At 43.2% G+C, this 13,261-nt stretch overlaps 1 protein-coding gene across 2 annotated transcripts in view; it reads left to right on the forward strand.

Moving 5' to 3' along the window:
* The window catches only part of SLC45A2 (solute carrier family 45 member 2), a 34,399-nt gene extending 21,814 nt beyond the window's left edge, over positions 1-12,585 (forward strand). For both annotated transcript variants that reach the window (XM_045440750.1, XM_045440758.1), the window contains exons 4-7: positions 2,024-2,167; positions 3,086-3,209; positions 7,808-8,022; positions 10,350-12,585. In XM_045440750.1, the coding sequence (XP_045296706.1) occupies positions 2,024-2,167; positions 3,086-3,209; positions 7,808-8,022; positions 10,350-10,571 (705 nt within the window). In that variant the 3' untranslated portion in view covers positions 10,572-12,585. The remainder of the gene's footprint in view (positions 1-2,023; positions 2,168-3,085; positions 3,210-7,807; positions 8,023-10,349) is intronic.
* The last annotated feature ends 676 nt before the right edge of the window (positions 12,586-13,261 follow it).

The following is a 13,261-nucleotide window of genomic DNA, read 5'->3' on the forward strand; positions in this document are numbered from 1 at the left end:
TGGTCAGCCGCCATCTGGAAGCAGATGATCCTTCTGACTTATCGTCAGAAGGTCAGTAGTAGCCCTAATGCTATGTCACCACACCTCGCTTCATCTCATCACATAGGTATTTTATCATTTCACATCATCACCAGAAGAAGAGTGAGTATAACACAATACCATATTTTGGGAGAAAGAGATCACATTCACATAACTTTTATTAGCATATATTATAATTGTTCTATTTGATTATTAGCTATTGTTGTTAATTTCTTACTGTGCCTAATTTATAAATTACACATGATTACAGGTACGTATGTGTAAGAAAAAACATAGTCTACAGGTTTCAGTACCATGTGCAATTTCAGGCATGCACTGGGAGTCCTGGAATGTATTGCCTATGGATAAGGGTAGGGATGACTGTATAAGAAAATCAGTTCAGTCATGGTCGGTTGGTTAAATACTACAAAATTGACAACTTAAAAAATCAACTTATACAACAAACCTACAATGAGTAAATATAATTTTCCACAACAAAGAAGTAAAAAGCATTATCATATAAAGTGTAGAGTTATAAAAACAATATTTTGTTATAGTGAAAATAGAAATTCCTCAGAGACCATCTTATAAATAAACTAGCCAGGACTCAATTTCGTTATGTCAAGATTCAGATTAAATAAAGATATGACAAGAAAGACCCATCACCCCACAATGATTGATGTTTATAGTCTCAATGTCTTCAGGGCAGCTGACTGCTCAATATTCTCAAGCTTTCTTTCTTTTCTTATATAACTAGATGCTAAAGGCTGTTTGACTCTTTGTATTCAAAACTGTTGTGTCAATTGTTCAAAATTCTCATTTTCTCAAGGCTTCTGATACAAGAAGAAAGTGTAGCTTCTGGTTTTAACATAATTTAAGTCTAAATTAAAGAATATGGGCATGTGTATTCAGTGTGTGTGTGTGTGTGTGTGTTCTTTATTGTTTTCACTTCTGACTCCACATAGGGCTCATTTATATGTGCTGACTCATCGCAAGATCCAGGGAAATAAACCGAGAAGAGATACTTGGTCAAGAACAGGGAACTGTTTGGCTCTGTATTAGTTTTGTATTGCTACCTAGAAAATTACCACAGCTTGAGCAGCTTGAAGCCATATTTATTATCTCACAGTCCTGTAGGTCAGGAGTCTGGGTGGGCTCCACTGGGTTCTCTGCTTAGGGTCTCACAAGGCTGAAATCAAGGTGTTGATGGAGGTGCAGTCTCATCTTGAGGCTCAACTGGGGAAGAATCAGTTTCTGAGCCTCATTCAGGTAGAACTCCTTGTTGTACGACTGAGGTGCTTGTTTTCTTGCTGACTAATGGCCAGGAGTCACTGTCATCTCCTACAGTTCACTCTCAGGTCCCTTCCGTGTGGCCCCTTCCACCTTCAAAGCCAACACTGCTTGTGTTTGAAACTCTGGCTTCTTCTTCTGCTCCCACCTGGAGAAAACTCTCTGCTTTTTAAAGGGCTCATGTGATTTGGTTAGGGTCACCCAGATAATCTTGCTTTTGATTAACTCAAAGTCAACAAATCAGTAACCTTAATTATCTCTGCAAAATCCCTCTGCCATGCAACACCAGGAAACAGAGATCATGGGGCCATCTTAGAATTTGGTCTATCACACTTTCAGAGTCAAGAAATCTAAGAATTATAATAATCTCGGGGCTAACTTAGGTCTGTGAGCTCTGTCCTTGTGCAGTGGTTCTGTCATTCAAAGATAGGATGCTAGATATCTCTTGCATGTTGACCCAAAGCAAGCCCCATTTCCAGTTCCATTACCCTTATGTCTCCAAAGCCTCTTCTGGACCCGAAACTGCTAAATATCCACACACAATTAACAGAACCCCTCCTATAAGACCTCTCCATGGTTACCTTGGTGCCATGCCCAGAAAGTGTGACCCTGAGGTTGTCAACTGACAGATATGTAACATGGCTGTGTGCTCTGGCTCACACAGCTGGCTGCATGTCTGCACTGAAGGTCACACCTGTTTCATGTTTTCTTCCAGACTAGGAAGGCAATGACCATGAAATCACTGCTGAGGGAGTTGGTGAATATGCCTCCCCACTACCGCTGTCTTTGCATCAGCCACCTCTTTGGATGGACTGCCTTCCTGTCTAACATGCTCTTCTTCACAGATTTCATGGGCCAGGTAATAAATGCGTGAACACACTCACTGACTTGCACATTAATCCTTCATTCTGCACCTGTTGAGTGCCTTCTGGGCTAACCCCTAAGATGGGCACAGTAAGAGTGTGAGAAGGAGTACTTTCAAAGAGCTGCCTTGTAGACAGGTACCAGAGACAAGTTATTACACCCTAGACATCTCTATGGGACCAGTACTTGATCAAATACAACAAAGAAGAAAGAATCAATGTGAGCTGCAGTGGTCATGGCAGGCATAATAAAGGAGACACAGTATGATCCAGGCCTTGAAAGGTGAATAGGAACTGGAGAAAGAGAGAAGAGAGAAAATAATTCAAGCAGTTATAGGAATGGCATGTGCAGGGGCGCCTGGGTGGCGCAGTCGGTTAAGCGTCCGACTTCAGCTCAGGTCACGATCTCGCGGTCCGTGAGTTCGAGCCCCGCGTCGGGCTCTGGGCTGATGGCTCAGAGCCTGGAGCCTGTTTCCGATTCTGTGTCTCCCTCTCTCTCTGCCCCTCCCCCGTTCATGTTCTGTCTCTCTCTGTCTCAAAAATAAATAAACATTAAAAAAAAAAAAAAAGGAATGGCATGTGCAGAGATGAGTCAGAAGCCTGTTGGCTGTACCAGAAGGGGGACAGGGTTGTCTAAGTCAGCTGAGGGCAGGATGTTATGTGGAAGGAAGGGTGTTAATGATCTAGGGAGATGTTGTCTAGACTTCATGGCATTAGGACTTCCTGATGGTCCTTGAGTAGAAGTATAAAAGGATGAAAGGGGTGATGTAGTCATGGGAGAATGAGCTCTGTGTCCTGGGAAGGGCCCTTTGGGCAGGGACTGCCACTCCCTAGAGATGGAGAAGCAGAGCACATGGAAAGGGGTCCCTACCACACTGCGTTTGCATTTCAACAGCCCCAAATATCTCTTTCAGATTGTGTACCATGGAGATCCCTATGCTGCACACAACTCCACAGAGTTTCTCATCTACGAAAGAGGGGTCGAGGTTGGATGTTGGGGCTTGTGCATCAATTCCATGTTCTCCTCACTTTATTCTTGTAAGTCTCTTCTTCCTGAGGGTATCTTCTAAAGGGCTCTGGTCTAGAAGAATCTTGGACTTTATATTTCTGTATTTATTTTTTGCTCTTTAAAATACAAGATTCATGATAAATATATGGAGATCAGGAAAGACTAGTCCCTTAGAAAGGACCACATGAAGTATCCTTTTCCATACTGAATTCTATGTTGTTTTTCTCATTGATCACTTTTTTCCTTGGAATCTATGGGAACCTGATCAAAGTTCCCTGGAAAATAAAAGGAAATCTTGTAAACAAGATGGAGAAGTGTTGGATGGACAAGGGCTAGAGTCCCAGCAGAGAGTATTGATTAGCAGTGAGTATTGATTAGTGTTCTACTGGAGTAAGATCACTGGTGGAGTTTCACAGATATGTTTATTAGAACTATAAATGATTGAGCATAGGAAGGATGCTTAAAATGCTGGGTGACAGAGGGGTGCCTGGGTGGCGCAGTCGGTTAAGCGTCCGACTTCAGCCAGGTCACGATCTCGGGGTCCGCGAGTTTGAGCCCCGTGTCGGGCTCTGGGCTGATGGCTCAGAGCTGGAGCCTGTTTCCGATTCTGTGTCTCCCTCTCTCTCTTACCCTCCCCCGTTCATGCTCTGTCTCTCTCTGCCCCAAAAATAAATAAACGTTGAAAAAAAAATTAAAAAAAAAAAATGCTGGGTGACAGAATTAACATGCAAAATGTTAGCTTAGCTCAGGTAGGCAGGGTGAAATGTCACAGGAGCACTTTTCAAGGATTGAAGATGACAACTTTTTCCTAAGGTACCAGCTTTCCACAGGGACTGGAGTCCATTAACCCCCGTTAGCTAAGTTTCAGCTGTAAGGACACTGCAAACAAAGAGATTTCTGTGATTGGTTTTAAACAACCCCAAACTAATGTATTATAACCTTAGTCTCATGTGGTGCCTGCCAATGTGTATGGAAATCTCCAAGCTCTGTATACATTGAATTAAGTGAAATAATCTGGCTGATAAAAGGTATGCAGGTCCCCCATTTGGAGTAGAAATTGGGCTTCTAATAATAATGGAAGCTCCTCCTGGATTGTGGGGAGAATAGCTGGCCTGCAACTTGGAGCTCTAGGCTTTGGGCAGACCCAGGGGATAGCAGGGTTATGGCCCAGGTGGGAGAGGGGGAAGTGATGGACAATCCCTGTCACCATTCCCAGGGGGCACTCATTCTGCCACTGAAGTGTGCTTCCTGAGGGGGAAGAGAGTGAATGTGTATAATGACACCTGATCTGGCCTCCAACCAGCCATAGTACATTAGGAAACCTGCTTCAAGATCAAAAAAATATCTTCAAAATATAGCACGAGTGGGAAAAGGGGACCTAATACAAACATATAAGGAATTCATGAGTCCCATAACCACGAAACCATAAAATTTATTATTTTAAAATTTATGATAACCAAATAATGGTGGCTTAAAGGTTATATTTCTTTAGCAAAACTCCTTTTTTTCCCTTTAGGGTGAATGAACTAAGAAAATTCCAGGAGGAAGATTTCAAGTACTTAAAATAGAATCAGAGAGCATTAGACTAAAAGGGACTAATAAGTTATTCATCTCAATCCCTTTGTGCTATCAAGAGGTGGGGGGACTATTTATACCACCTCATTCTTGTAAGAGGAGCCCATTTTTCCACAAGTAATTAGCATTTTAGTTTTGTGACATTTAAAAATATTTTTTTTCTCAAAGAATCCCTACTAAGGACCATTCCATGAAGAGCTACTCTTAGGCATTTGAAAATTAAAATGCATGTTATTTTTTAGGCCCTTTTGAGTTAAAAGCTCTGTATACAATAAACGATTATTTGAATAGTTTTCCAAAGTTATGTTAATGTGTAGATCTATGGGATCCCTTTCACTTGAATTAGAACTAAAATTTTATTTATAAAATACCAACCAGCCCTAAGGATCTTCAGGGTCTCTCCATGCCCCTAAGATAAAGTCAAAGTCCTCAGCCTGGCATTCCATGATTTTCAGCTTGGTCTGGTTTACACCTTGACCTCTGTCACTCCCACACAGATTCACTCCCCCTGAAGACTCACTACACAGACTTTCTCAGCTCTGTGTTTTTCAAACTGCTTTTGGTTTTTCCTTCTACCAGATGCTCTTTCTAATTCCACATCTAGACAACTGCTACTCAATCTTTTAGACTCAGCTCCAATATGACCTTGTTAAATCTTCCAAGTTCTTTCCCTCTGCACTCCAAAACACCCTGGGCAGAATCAATCATTTCCTTTAATTCCAGAGTACATCCTGTATTTTGGACTCATCATATAACATCAGATGCAGACCGAGAATTTCTATCCAGATGGAGTTTGGCAGGGCATTCTGGCTGCTGAGGTGGAGGGTGAGGTATGGTATTTTCAGGTTCCTTTTACATAGCAAGCACACTTAGATCCATGAAAATAGCAATATCGAATACTGAAATATAGCCAATTTTTCATATCATACGCTACTATTCATAGTGGGTGCTTAAATCAGTCATTCCCTCCAGTACTGATGAAAGACATAGTATGAAGACGTAACCACGACTGGGTATCAGGCCCTTACACTTACTGATTCTCTTCATGAATAGAGGATTTTTTGCCTGACGTCTTTGTACTGAGGTTACTTATGTTTCCAAATATCTCTTTGTGCTTCTTTACCTTTTTCTTGGCTGGCCTATATACTTGGCTGAGAGCATTTCCCCAGTGAATACTGATGGTGTCTTTTAGGTACTGAGACACCTAGGTTACATTTTTTTTGTATAAACGTAATCATTAAGCAAACAGGAACTCTCCTAGCTCTCTATAGCTTTCACTCTCAACCTTGACAGCAGCCCTTCTAGGGATGGTACGGATTTAATAGAGGAAACAATGTTTCCCACTTGTCATTTTCAGAGCTCTGACTTCCATCAGATGACCTGAGACAGTGTTTAGTTTCCATAATTGACTTAAATGTAATACAGATTAGATTTCTTGTCTAGGTGGATTAAATCCAACCATTATTTCCAACAGATATGGAAAATTTTGTTCTTGAATAGACACATTTGAGGTCTCTATCATTCATCCCCTGGATTCATGGGTTCCAGTAGAATGGGCAGGGGAAAGATAGGGAACATGTGGATTGGGAACAGCTATTTAAAAAAGAAAGATCAAGGTTTCTAAGGGAATTTTCCTACCATGTTGGAAAACATAGTAAAACCTTTAAAAATTTTATTTTTTTAAATTTTTTTAACGTTTATTTATTTTTGAGACCGAGAGAGACAGAGCATGAATGGGGGAGGGTCAGAGAGAGGGAGACACAGAATCCGAAACAGGCTCCAGGCTCTGAGCTGTCAGCACAGAGCCTGATGTGGGGCTCGAACTCACGGACTGTGAGATCATGACCTGAGCCGAAGTCGGCCGCTTAACCGACTGAGCCACCCAGGCGCCCCTAAAAAATTTATTTTTTGAGAGAGAGAGAGAGAGAGGGAGAGAGAGAGGTAGAGGGAGAGAGAAGGACAGGCAGAGCGAGAGGGATGGAATCCTATGGAGCCCACATCAGGGCTCGATCTCACAATGGTGAGATCATGACCTGAACCACAATCAAGATTTGGACACTTAACCGACTGAGCCACCCAGGCGCCTCAGTAAAACATTTTAAAACAGAATTTTCAATTTTTAAAAATGAACTCTACTAATCTACTACAACGCTTTTATGAGCAAGCCAAGTTTACTGACTGGGAGGGGAACCACGTTAAGAGACAACCATCTTCAGACAAGCGTGTATTTGTTGCAATAACAATAGTCACCATTAACCGGATGTCTTCTCTGTGCTTGGCATTGGGCTAAGTGATGTCATAAGCATCGGATCTCATTTGATCCTGATGACAACCTCAAAGAAGGGCTTTATTAATCTTGGGGGTTTTTTAGATGAGGAAGCTGAGGTTTTGAGAAGTTACGGAAATGGACCGAGTGTGAGGGAGCCAGCAATGGGGAGGTAGGTTCTGGGTGTGGTGAGAGCCCCTCACCAGCCTGGGAAGTGTTGGCAAGTCAGGGAACCTGTCTTTAGATAAAGGGCATCCTTCACTTCCTTCCCAGGTGTGCCGACGGCCTTCAGATGGGAGTGAAGGGACCAGATGACCTGGATCATTCTTTAAATTTGGTTGTTTCAGTTTCCTCCAGTCTGACTTGGGGCCGTGGGGCCAAGATACGCCCGGATTGTTGTTTGTATCCTGTTAGGTTAGACTGCTGTAAACCAGAAGGACCCCACTCTTCTTCCATGCCTTGCGCCCCCACAGTCCCATAGCCAAAACGGGCTTTTCCACTTCTTTGCATCCCGCTGGTATTCAGCTGCCTGCTGAACAGCACCTGGTCCCTCCCTGTGGAAAACAAGATCAACCTAGCAAGGCAATTTCCAGCTCTTCTGTATGCACAGGATTTAAGGCTGATTCCAAAAGCCAGCTGTTTTTAAGCACAGATAAGGAGATTCTTTTGTTCCTGACTCGGTATCAGAGGAAGGCTCCTAAAAAAAGTGAATCTTCAAAAGAAAGGATTGTCTGAAATTATCACTGACACCGTCAGCTGCAATTTCTCTCTTTCTTTTCCCCACAGACTTTCAGAAATCTTTGGTATCCTACATTGGATTAAAGGGTCTTTACTTCATGGGGTATTTGCTATTTGGCCTGGGGACAGGATTTATTGGACTTTTCCCGAATGTCTACTCCACCCTGGCTCTGTGTACCTCGTTTGGTGTGATGTCCAGCACTCTGTACACTGTGCCCTTTAACCTCATTGCCAAGTACCACCGCGAGGAGCAAGAAGAGAAGGTGCGTCATTGAACCTCACCTGAAGGCTGGGGGTATTTGGTAGGAAAGTGTAGGGCAGGGCTGGAAACAAGGGTCTTAAAACAGGAGCTCTCAAATGCCCAGCCAAATGTCATGACGGTCCGGTCGAAGCATGACCACCTTCCTAGCCCACACCCTCCTCCTCAGTCTGAAGCCCTGTGTACCTGGAGAACAGGGGAGCAGGTACTGCTACTCTCATTTATTTGATTAAGAAAAGGGGGCTCAGGAATGCTGAGAAACCAGCCTACAATCACAAAGAAAGGGGACCCTGGGGATTCTGACAACGGCCCCAATGTCCAGTGCTCCTGCAGCCTTTCTGGGTCCCCCACTCCCAATGGCTGCAGTGGTGGAGTTATTGATTAAAGGTAGGAAATTCCTAGCCCACATTTCCCTTGGAGTCCAGGTTTTAGTAAGTCAGACCCTGGGCACAGGGAGGAAAGCTGGGGTTGCAGGTGGTCACTCCCCAGCTGCCCTTCTCTGCCTTTGGAGCTCAGGCTGGAGGGGAAGGCACCAGGCTGCCCTAAAAGAACAGTAGGTGGGGTCTTTCTGCTTTAAGATTACCACCTCTTCTTTTCAAAACATGTCACTTTTTCTCCATGAGGATAGACTTACATTTCCTTACCTGGAGTAGTGATATAAAAGCTAAAGAAATAAAGCTTAATCCATCCCAGTAGGAAGCTGCAAAAACACTGGACCCTTTCATGTGCCCGGGCAACCCCAGTCTTCTCTATCATTTGTTCTGACCAGTGCCGCAGGGCAGAGTTGCGCTAGGAGTTAAAACCTTCCAAATTAGAGTCCGTGGCTGCTCTCATCCCCTGGCAAACATTGTCACTAACGTTTCGATGCACACACAGGTTTTGCTGTTAAAGAGACAGTTATCACGAAGAACAGAACCTCCTAGGAGAAAGCTAGGGCAAAAACACACAAGCTTTGCATTCAGAGAAACCTGGGTTCGAATCCTGCTGCCCCTACTTTGCAGTTGTGCAACACTGGGGAAGTCATCCATTTATTTATTAAATATCACTTGGAACGAGTTCATTTTTAGAGAAGGCAATATGTTCACATGGTTCAACAATCACAGCAATATACACAATATACACGTACACACTGACAGGTGGCTCCCACCTACTCATTTCCCCATATCCCCCCAGGGGGCCTACAAGTAAGCACTCTTACTAGGTTTTTGTTTATCTTTCCAGTATTTTAAAATGAAAATCAGACAAGTATGAATCTGTTTTCTTATTTTCCCTCTCTTATGCAAAGCATAATGTGCATTTTTTCTGCACAATGCTTTTGTTTTTTAACCTTACTAGTATAGGAATTATCATTCAAACTCTCAGAGCCTGAGCTTCCTCATCAAGCAAATGGGAATAATATGTCCACCTTATAGAGTTGTTGGAAAATGAAACTCCACAAGATAGTGCAGGTGGCCTGTCGAGCGTGATGCCTACCTAGCACCTGGCAAAGACTCCAAAAAAGGTAGTTAGTATTATTGTTGTTATATGGGGATAATGGTAATACGTGCATCCAGGGAGGAGGGAAGGAAGACGTGAAGCGACATTTGCTGAAGAATCTTGCACAGGCCTAGCATAAAGAATACACCCAATAAGTGGCGACATTATCAACCGATTCAGGCCACATATCGACCATATTGAAAGGCTGACTTTTTTTTTTTTATGTTGTTTCTCCTGTGTAGATCTGGGATTCAACATCCTTCTACACATATTTGAAATTTTAACACTAAGGAGGGAAGGAGGGGAGTATGTATTGAGTTTCCATCCCATTTTATTTATTGACTTCTTAGGAAGAGATAATTTTGCATATATTAATCATTTAACCTTCATGGGCACTAACAGGGGAATTGAAGGTAGGTGGCAGGTAGGAAAAACAGCCTCGGGCACGAATTTGGAGCTTCTCGGTGACCTTAAATCAGGAGTTGGCTAACTATGCCTCATTGACCACATGTGGCCTGCCACTTGTTTTTGTACAGCCCATGAGCTAAGAATTCTCTTAATATTTTTAAATGAAATTTTAAAAAGAAAATCAGTAGAAGGATAACGTTTGTGACAAGTGGAAATTACATGAAATTCAAATACCAATGTCCGTGAAGTTATATTGGAACGCCAACTCGTGTGTTTACTGTAGCTGCTTTCACACTACAATGGTAGAGCTGTGTGCTTGCGACCGAGACCATGGGAACCACAGGCTGAACGTGTTTCCTATCTGGCTCTTCACAGAAATAGTGTGCTGACCTCTGCCCTAAAGTATCGTTCGCGTAGATTAAATGTGTTCCTGTGTTTCCCTTGCAGAGACAGCAGGCCCCGGGAGGGAGTCTGGACGGCAGTGAGAGAGGCCAGGGCCTGGACTGCGCAGTCCTCACCTGCATGGTGCAGCTGGCTCAGATCCTGGTTGGAGGTGGCCTGGGCTTCCTGGTCAACAAGGCTGGGAGCGTCATTGTGGTAATCACAGCCTCTGTGGTGGCCACGATCGGCTGCTGTTTTGTGGCTCTCTTCGTAAGATATGTGGATTAAGTCAATAGGGAGACATCATCCCTAACCTCCAACACAGTGAAGGGCATGGTAGGAAATCAGTCTGTCCTCTGGCTCTGCAGCTTTGGGGTCTGCCCATTGGCTGCCCTGCGTTATGACTTCAGCTACAGTGATCTGCCTGCACGTCACTTTCTGCCAACCCTCTGCACAGCAGTTTCCTTATTTTAGGCATCATCCATCTCGGGAAAGACTGGGCTCTGCCTCCATTCACCGGTGGCAAAGGTTAATTGTGGGAGATGGTGCCTCCATGCGCCTTCCTACTGCATCTCAGGACATTCCAGGCCTTGACAAAACGCCAGAAGCCGACTAGTTTTACACAGGACAATGGTGTTTATTCTATCGTGTGTTGTTTTTTTCTTAACCAGAGGTCTATATTTAATCGGAGGGTCATACTTTTCATTATTTCACCAATACTCAAAATATTGCTGATGATTTATGATATTAGCTTACTCATATTTAATTCATACTTCATTTACTCATACAGACAGTCCCTGGCTTACAATACAATGGTTCAAATTACAATGCTTCTTCCTCTTCTCCTTCTCCTTCATCTTCTTTTACTTAACGATAGTTGGAAAGCAGTGCACATTCAGTAGAAATCATACCTCAGATTGTGAATTTTGATCTTTTCTGGGTGATACATGCCCTTGTGATGCTGGGCAGCGGCAGCCACAGCTCCCAGTCAGTCTCACCATCCCGAGGGTGAACAACTGGTCCACTGACCACCATTCTGTCTCCATACAGCTCCACTGGTTTTGTTTTTGGTTTCCATTTTCAGTATGGTATTCAGTAAATTACATGAGATAGTCAACACTCAAAACCACTCCATCTTCCTTCCTCCCTGTCCCTCTCACGTTATCCATCGTAGAGTGGCGAGGTCATGACTGACTCAGAGGAGTGATCAGGGAGAAACCTGCTCTCTAGCCTATACTGTGGGATGATGATGAGCAAATGCTCAGAGGACCCCATGTGACCCAGAACCCTGTGTTATAAAAGAAACGCCTCCCTTGTAATTCACCTGTCCTTGGCGTCTGCAAAGTTTAAAAGTAGAATTATTTGCAGACTTCAATGTTTATTTCCTGATCATTTCTCCAAGGACTGTTCTGGTGATTGAAGATTTTGAAATCAATGAATGGGTGAGGTAGGAAGGACCTGCAGTTGAGGACCATCTTACCTGGACCCCAAGAAGTTAAAAGTAGTCGTCTCTGGCCAAGCACAGGGCAAGGGAAGCTCTTTTCAGCTGAAGGACTGGATGGGCTGCTGGGATGAAGAAAGGAGCCAGGGCATGCATTCACCACCACCCCTAAATCCCCTCACACACATGCACTCACACACACACTTGGATATTCAAACACTCTGCTCTCTTAACTCGACTCCACTCAGGTTTGAATGAGTGGATAGAATCCAATTTTAAAAGCCTTTAACCACTTTTAGGCACTCAAGTACTTGTTCTCAGTTTACTTGTTCTCCTGTTTCTCTCTGACAGTAATGTTCTATTCCCAGACAAATAAAGCAAATGCAGGGACACCTAAATTCGGATCAGAAATCCCAGGAAATCCTGTAGGAGAAAGGAAAGCCAAACTGCTTTGTCTGCTGCTTCCCCCACCATGCAACTGACATTCCAACCTCAAACCTTTAATCACTGCTTTCCCTCAGCTGCAAATGTCCTGTGTCCCCACTACCTGTCTAAATTGCCATCCCTGCCCATTTAACTTGTACCCTTATTTCTAGGTCCATCTCATATACTATTTTGATAAGGAAGTCTCTTATCCTCCAGCAGAACCAAGCTTTCTGCCCCCTGTATTACCATAGCACTTTTTTTTAGCCTTATTATGACATTCAACTCACTGTTCCATGACCTAGTTGCCTTGTGTACATGGCTGTGTCTCCTAAATATACAAGTCGGTAATGTGTCTAGTTGATGTGTGTGATCTCAGTACCCAGTACAGGGCTTGGCACACAACTGGCATTCAAAAAAATAAAATAAATTTGGCCATTTCCTGGTTTATTTTTTTGTCTTTGTGGTAAACAGAAGTCATAGTCTTGGCTCTCTCTAGCCATGTTCTCAGAAGCCCTCAAGTTTGGATGGGGACAAGTGGATTCTTTTCACAAAGTTCTTTCATGAAGGCCTTGCCCTTAGCCCCTTCTGTTTTTTTAGGGCCCATCATGGCAGAAGCACACCCTTCAACATACTTTCCTAAAAACCTGAACCAACCCAGTATCTTATTCTCAAAATTGAAATGGCAAGTTCCTGTAACAAAGAGAATCTCTCCATGAGAGGCTAATATCGACATTATACATGGATACACTGCCATGCTACTACTGTTTGTTCTTTCTGGGTGTTTCTTGCCTGGTTATTTTGTTTTTGGGGACTTGGAGGGGATTGCCGTTCAGTTTTTATTAGCCCAATTGCTATTCGATATCAGTATCAATATTTTTTCTTCCTAAAGAGCAAAGATAGACTAATTTGACAACTTTATTTATTTATTTATTTATTTAAGTAGACTACACCCAAGGTGGGGCTTGAACTTAACAACCCAGAGATCAAGAGTCACATGCTCTGCCAACTGAGCCAACCAGGCATCCCTATTTGACTACTTTAAAACAAAAGCATTATTCGGTTTTCTAAAAAGCTAACTTCTCAGGACTGCTCAGGATTGAGGAGATCGGGA

The sequence above is a fragment of the Leopardus geoffroyi genome, chromosome A1 (assembly GCF_018350155.1).
Source record: "Leopardus geoffroyi isolate Oge1 chromosome A1, O.geoffroyi_Oge1_pat1.0, whole genome shotgun sequence".
NCBI lineage: Eukaryota > Metazoa > Chordata > Mammalia > Carnivora > Felidae > Leopardus > Leopardus geoffroyi.